Source organism: Triturus cristatus, chromosome 11 (assembly GCF_964204655.1).
Source record: "Triturus cristatus chromosome 11, aTriCri1.1, whole genome shotgun sequence".
In the NCBI taxonomy this organism is placed as follows: Eukaryota; Metazoa; Chordata; class Amphibia; order Caudata; family Salamandridae; genus Triturus; species Triturus cristatus.
The window spans coordinates 148365463-148371586 of record NC_140594.1 but is presented as its reverse complement, the minus strand read 5'-3'; the positions used below and the strand labels follow the sequence as shown (position 1 = coordinate 148371586).

General features: G+C 47.9%; 1 protein-coding gene across 5 annotated transcripts in view; it reads left to right on the top strand.

Annotated features, from left to right (window-relative positions):
* Positions 1-250: 250 nt before the first annotated feature.
* Positions 251-6124, top strand: part of KMT5A (lysine methyltransferase 5A) — a 78797-nt gene continuing 72923 nt past the window's right edge. Inside the window, exons 1-2 of one of the 5 annotated variants that reach the window (XM_085636447.1) lie at positions 644-756; positions 4890-4992. Coding sequence is in view for 1 of the 5 variants with exons in the window: in XM_085636446.1 (XP_085492572.1) it covers positions 747-756 (10 nt within the window). In the remaining 4 variants the exon portion in view is untranslated. Of the gene's footprint in view, positions 526-619; positions 757-4889; positions 4993-5997; positions 6082-6124 lie in introns of those variants that run through there. The other 4 variants (XM_085636449.1, XM_085636446.1, XM_085636450.1 and 1 more) reach the window with 4 other exon arrangements.

The window sequence follows — 6124 nt, the reverse complement described above, 5'->3', positions numbered from 1 at the left end:
AATGTAATAGGTCTCGCATTTACGCGAGTATGAGCTATTGGCATTGTAAATGACAATGCCTTTTATTTCTGTTTGGGGATTTAAAACATAAATAAAAGGCATTGTCATATACAATGCCAATAGCTCAAACTCGCGTAAATGCGCGACCCATTGCATTGCAGATGCTTGTTTCTTGTAGTCTTGACTTCTGCGTTCCCACGTGCTCGATTATCTACGCTCTTAACACGGACATCCTATTCCACGTCTCCGTCCTGACGTGGAGCGCGAGGCAACTCTCACTATGCAAAGGCCAAAGCTGCTGGCTTTGTTGAAGGTTATAACCATTGCAACGTATTTCCACGCGCTGCGTAGATATTTCCTCTACGTCTTACTATTCAGAGACATCCTTCTTCAACCATGGCAACCGAGTCTGTTGTTCTACGTTCATCACCAACAACCAATCAGATAGGGAAAAGGGGATTTGAAAAAAGCACGCGGAGAGTTAAAGGGCTAGCTAGACCCGGAGGGCGTTTACCTTATGGAGAGGTGAGATTAGTCACTGCCGATAGCCAACCACAATTTTAAATAAACCTTGAAAGGCAGGGGCATTGGCCAATGATAACCGAGATGGTCGGTCTAAATAAAGAATCGAGTGGCGGCTTACGTTTGGTACATTTAAAGGGACCGCGTCACTTTATTTTCTGTTCAGCTTTCCTTATCAACTTCCCTCGCCGGTAACCCAAGTCTGCTGCTAGCGCTAAACTATCATGGCCAAAGGTATTTATGTTAAGTATGTTGTGGGGTGGGTTGTTGATGGATTTCGGGAACTCTGTGTAGGTCCTTAAGTTGTATTGAGAGTCGGTACACTGTCCCCAAAAGAGGACGATGCCTAAAGCGTGCGAAGTCTACGCAATTTATTAATTGCCTTTGTTGCATGACGCTACCACTCGTAGGTGTGTTTTTAATAGGAGTTGCGGGAATTCCATGAACCGAGTTGATTCATTAGATGGATTAACTGTTCCTACAAAATGGTCCAGTCTCGAGCAGGGCGCCATCCCTCGATACTGGACATTTCGTCTAACCGTATTTTGTGTTTGTTTCTTTTTTTTTTTTTTTTATTGCCACAATGAGCAATTTAAAATCGAAACCACGAGTCCCAGAATGCAACCTTCCGTTGCTAAAAACGTTGGACTGATGGAATAGTTTCTTGACAACTGCCGCACCCCGAAAAGCGCAAGCCTAGGAATCTTACATGTGAAACCGCCGTTGCCCACCTAGCGGAGAACGAGTTCTTACAACCCGCCAAAGAAACTAATTCTGAGGACCTTACATGCGAGCATAGATAACTTTTTGGCCTCCTATCCGTTGCTTCTTCCTCTGTAGTCATTTAAAGGGCCATCTAGTGGATGGGGAATAGCAGTTCCCTTCTTCAAACCTGCCTTAATAGGATTACTTTAATTTCTTACATGGCATATGTATAGAGCGTACGTTTATACTTTTGTTTATTACTCCCCCCCTCCAAAAACAAAATCGGGCTGTGCATTTGCTTCCTGGGGTTGTTTTTGACTTTCCAGTGAAACCATCAGAACTTTGATACTGTGAAGATCGTGGATGCATAATGTTGGTTTTTGACGTTTGTTTTTGTGAGGCAGTGTTGCAAAGTGGTCGCCAGGTCACAAAGGAATGCTGTGTCGGGGCTGGTGTCCCGGTGCAGTAATTAGTTTGGCACAGTGGAATGTGCGACAGTGTAGATGGCGCTAGCTTCTCACTAGTGATAATGGCCACCCGATTTAGAGATGTAATGTGATCTTACCACTTTTGAAAATAACTTTTGAAACATGCCTGATGACCAAGCAAGTCGTTGTCACCTCCTTGTCTGCTATTTCAGATTTTCGCCCCATCGTTAAAAAGAAGTTGGTCTATAAGCCTTGGCTTGCAAGAAGCTAAATAGTCCAGACTGGCGTAAGGTATCGAGCTATTAAGCAGTAGGGTGCTTTACACTATTCGGGCCGAGGGTACCCAGCATAGAGGAGTTGCTGCAACGATTGTTTACCCCTCTTCGGTGTTTAATCTGGCAGGTATCAGAGTACATTCTGGGAGGAGGCCTGTGGCAGGGCTGCAAGATGAGCATGGTGAGATCGAGGATGTGTTTGGCTGAACATAGCTTAGTGGGGATGGGGAGGGGCTCGGACTGGCAGTTGATGTAGAGGAGGAGCATCGGCCAGTGCTTGGTTCACCTGAGTGAAAATTATTTTACTACTACAGTGCTGTGCCACCCAACCCCAGCTATTAGTTAAAACAGCCAAAGGAAATCATGTGGTCCTTGAAGAAATGGCGGGCTCTGATAACACTGGTTTTACTTGAGGTCAACTGACAGTCACACGAAGTTTTTTTTCTTTTTTTCTTCATGCTATTAGGTGAATTTACAAATACATTCGTGAGGTGATTGTTAAGAGTGTAGGGAGATAGGCGAGGTTAGCTGAATAAAAATGGGTATTCAAGAGGGCTGCAAAGCATCTGGAAAAAGCATGTAATATGTTTTGACTGACATTAAGTGATTCTGCATAATGCTAACCGAGGGGCTTTTGCAATAAAGTCTTTAGTGCAGTTGTCATCCAACCTTAGTTTTCAGATACCCATTTCGAGGCAGGCTTGAATTTAAGATGAGTGCTTATTTAAAGTTTGAGTTTCCTGTTTAGGGACATTTAAAAGAAAAAAAATACTACATACTTAGTTTCTGCACGTGTGACATCAAATTATCCATAGCTATACTGGATGAGTTTATTTATAACTGAATCCTTTGGCAGTGTCTCCAAGTGTCATGTGATTGCTACCATAGATATGTAGTAGAGTTGTATTCACTTTACCTTCCATCTGGCTGCCCATTATGAGTCTTAGTCACTTGGGGCCTCATGTAGGAAGCCTAATACCGGTCGGTAACGGCCGATTTTCGGTAAATATACCGTTACCGACCGGTATTTAGGCTTTTGAGATGTAGGGGCATCATTTCATGATTCGGTATTTACCGAATCGGTAAAATTACCGAATCGGTAATTTTACCGATTCGGTAAATACCGAATCATGAAATGAGATGTAGGGGGAGTGTGTGGTGGGTGTGGGGATTCGTTATTTACCACCAACTAAAGGTTGGTGGTAAATGACGAATATGTGTAAAAAAGCATTTTTGTGCACGTTTAAGTGTGCAATGTGGCAGACATACATGCCCTTAGGGCATGTATGTGCCCCACATGTGCACACATGGCCGAATCAGGGGTGCAACAGGGTGTCAATGTGACACCCTGCCACCCTTGCATGTGCTCCCCCCTATTACCGAATCGGTATTTACCGAATCGGTAATGAGGCATACCTTCCCATCAATGGGAAGGTATGCCTCATTACCGAATCGGTAAATACCAATTCGGTAATTACCGAATTTCTACGAATCGGTAATTTTTACCGATTGTATACCTACATAGCATTTACCACTTCATAAATACCGAATCGGTATGATTCGGTATTTATGAAGTGGTAAATGCCAGGCCACCTACATAAGGCCCTTGATGTGTTATATGTGATGCCCCTTTTGGAATGGAATTATTCAAAAACAGTTAACTCCCACTACTCCACACCACTCCTTTTTATCCTGCTGAGCAGCAGCCACACTGGTGTACAACATGGCTAAAACACATTGCCAAAGCCATTAGCTCTAGCATATGCTTTGCCTGTTATTTTTATAGTCTGGCTAGATACTGCAGCTGCTGCCAGACATCTATGTGAGCATCATTGGAGGGGCTTTGGCTCCACCCACATGTTGGGTGCCAGGAGTGTATGCTTTAATCGGCAAACATTGTGTGCTTCCACAAAAAAAGGTGCTTGACCGCCACCCTGGTGTGATAATTGTATTTATCCAGCTGATTGAGCTTGAACTTTCAGGGGGTTAGAAGTATGTCACTGGAATGCTGTAAAAGTGTCTTATATAAATAGATAATGCAATTTTTCTCTGGCACCAGCACAGATATGTAGGGCAGTCATTAAACCTACGTGGATTTTAAGGTCTGGCTTGACAGTGCAACTGTCACCTGACCTTTTAACCTAAGCCAGTACTATTCTACAGTTGTTTCCACACAGACGCATATCTACTCCCATGCTGTTAACTTGTAATGATTCACATTACCATACAACATTCCAAAGCCATATCCATTGGCATTGTCAATGCTTGTAAACCTAGTTTCAGCTTCTCAAACCTTCTCCCAATGTTCTGCTTTCTGTGAAATGCTGCCTAGTACCTACAGGCGATAATCTTCCAATGGCATACATTTTCAATGGGCTATTTACTTCGGTATCTACTTGTTATTAATTTGTATTTGAGGTGATAACCACTGTTTTGTTTATCCATGACCTCGTGAGGGTAGCTTACTTTGTTTTGCTATGTTCATTTTGACGTAATACTTTGCTTTTGTTGCCACTTGGATCAGGACTCTTGAATTTCTGCCGGCCACTGCCGTTATCTATTGCTCTTATGTTTGTCCTTTGTATGTAGCTGCTGCTCCGGATATACAACTGTTATTTGAGTGAATTTATATATTCAAAGTCCTGTCGCCAGTTCTACAGTGTATATGCATGTCACAAGGCCTTCTGCTAAGTCTCACCAGTCGGGCCACTGCTCCTCCATGGCAGGCACCGAGGCTCGTGCTGTCGCCTCATGCTTTTAAACTAAAACCCTGCCGTTGCATTTGAAAGTCACCGAGGGCACGTGCTACTCAACCTTGCACATCCCAGTGCAAACCCCGCTGCATGCCACGGAAGCGCGTGCTGCTCCCCATGCACGTCACACTGCCAGCTCTGGTGTTTTCCTTGCACGTTGCTGCCCTGTACCTGGCAGTAAAAGCCCTAGTGTTTTTTTGTCTCAGCAGCCCCCTGGACGGCGTTACTGCTATTGCTGTCATAAATTGCGAAGCCCTTGTGTTCAGCACTGACTGTGGCGCACCTCCCTGCAGGACTTTTCTTCACGGAGTAAGTGCTTAACAAGACCATGAAGCCCCTTACTCACCCCAACACTCCGTATAACTTGAGGGCCTGTTTATTCTCCAGCCCCACCCCGTGAAGCAGTGTTATTTTATATGCCCTTACACTTTGCACCAGTCTGACAGAACCTTCCCTTCTTATGGGCTGGGGTGTGCACCCTCATTGGAGGCTCTGGTGCCCTGTGCAGGCACAGCTGCGCCTACGGTTCTCCTTGGCCCAGGCTCTCCCCATGCTCATGCCTGCGCACCAGCTGCGGTTCCAGCCCCCTCGTGCACGCTAGCTCGGGCCCCTCGCGGAGCTCTGCTTGGAGGCCCAGCGGAGACAGCCCTTCTCGGCTGGCAGTCCGTGAGCCGGCCAGGGTGGGGCTCTGCTACTGCTGGCCAAGCGTCTTTGTGCCGAGACTGACCCCCTCCCTACCTACTAGGCCTTCGCCCAGCAGTGCCCAAACCCTTCCTCGGCCCCTTCTTAGCTGCTCAGGGGACTGTCTGCTGGGTAGGGCCCCGGGCCCGTCTGAGTGCACTGGCCCTGCTCCTGGGCTCCCCACGCCTCTTGTAGGCATGTCCCTCCCTGGCCCCCGGTGCCTACGGCTCGGCTTTCTTCCCGGCTGGCTCTTAGTGGGAGAGTGAAGCCCTGCCCCTCCTCTGGGCCGTCCCTCGGCTCCCTGTGAATGGGAGGCTCAGCCCCCTCGCCCCACCCCTCTCTTGACTGGGCCTTGGCCCTTCAGAGCTCAGGCTCCACTCTGATGACCATGGCCCGACCCCCGTGCTGAGCCTCACCCCCTCCCTGGCTGGGCCCTGGGCAGGGCCTGTGTGTGTGGGACGTGCCCCCTCCGGCGCTGGGCAGGGCCTGGCTCCCCGTATGCCGTGCCCCTCCCGGCTAGGGCCTAGCTCCCAGCGCCCCGTGTGCTGAGGCTCAGCCCTCTGCTGGGCAGGGCTCTGGCCGGCTCCCAGCACCCTCCGTGTAGGCCCTGCAGTTGGAGAGGCTCGGCCCCTCTCTGCTGGGCAGAGCCCTGATTTCAGGCCATTTCTGCTGCTGCTGAGTCTCAGTCCCTTTAAACATGGCCGCCCTGTGCGCTGGGTGAGGTGGCACTGAATGAATTGAAGAGCGCTGTTCTGCTTCA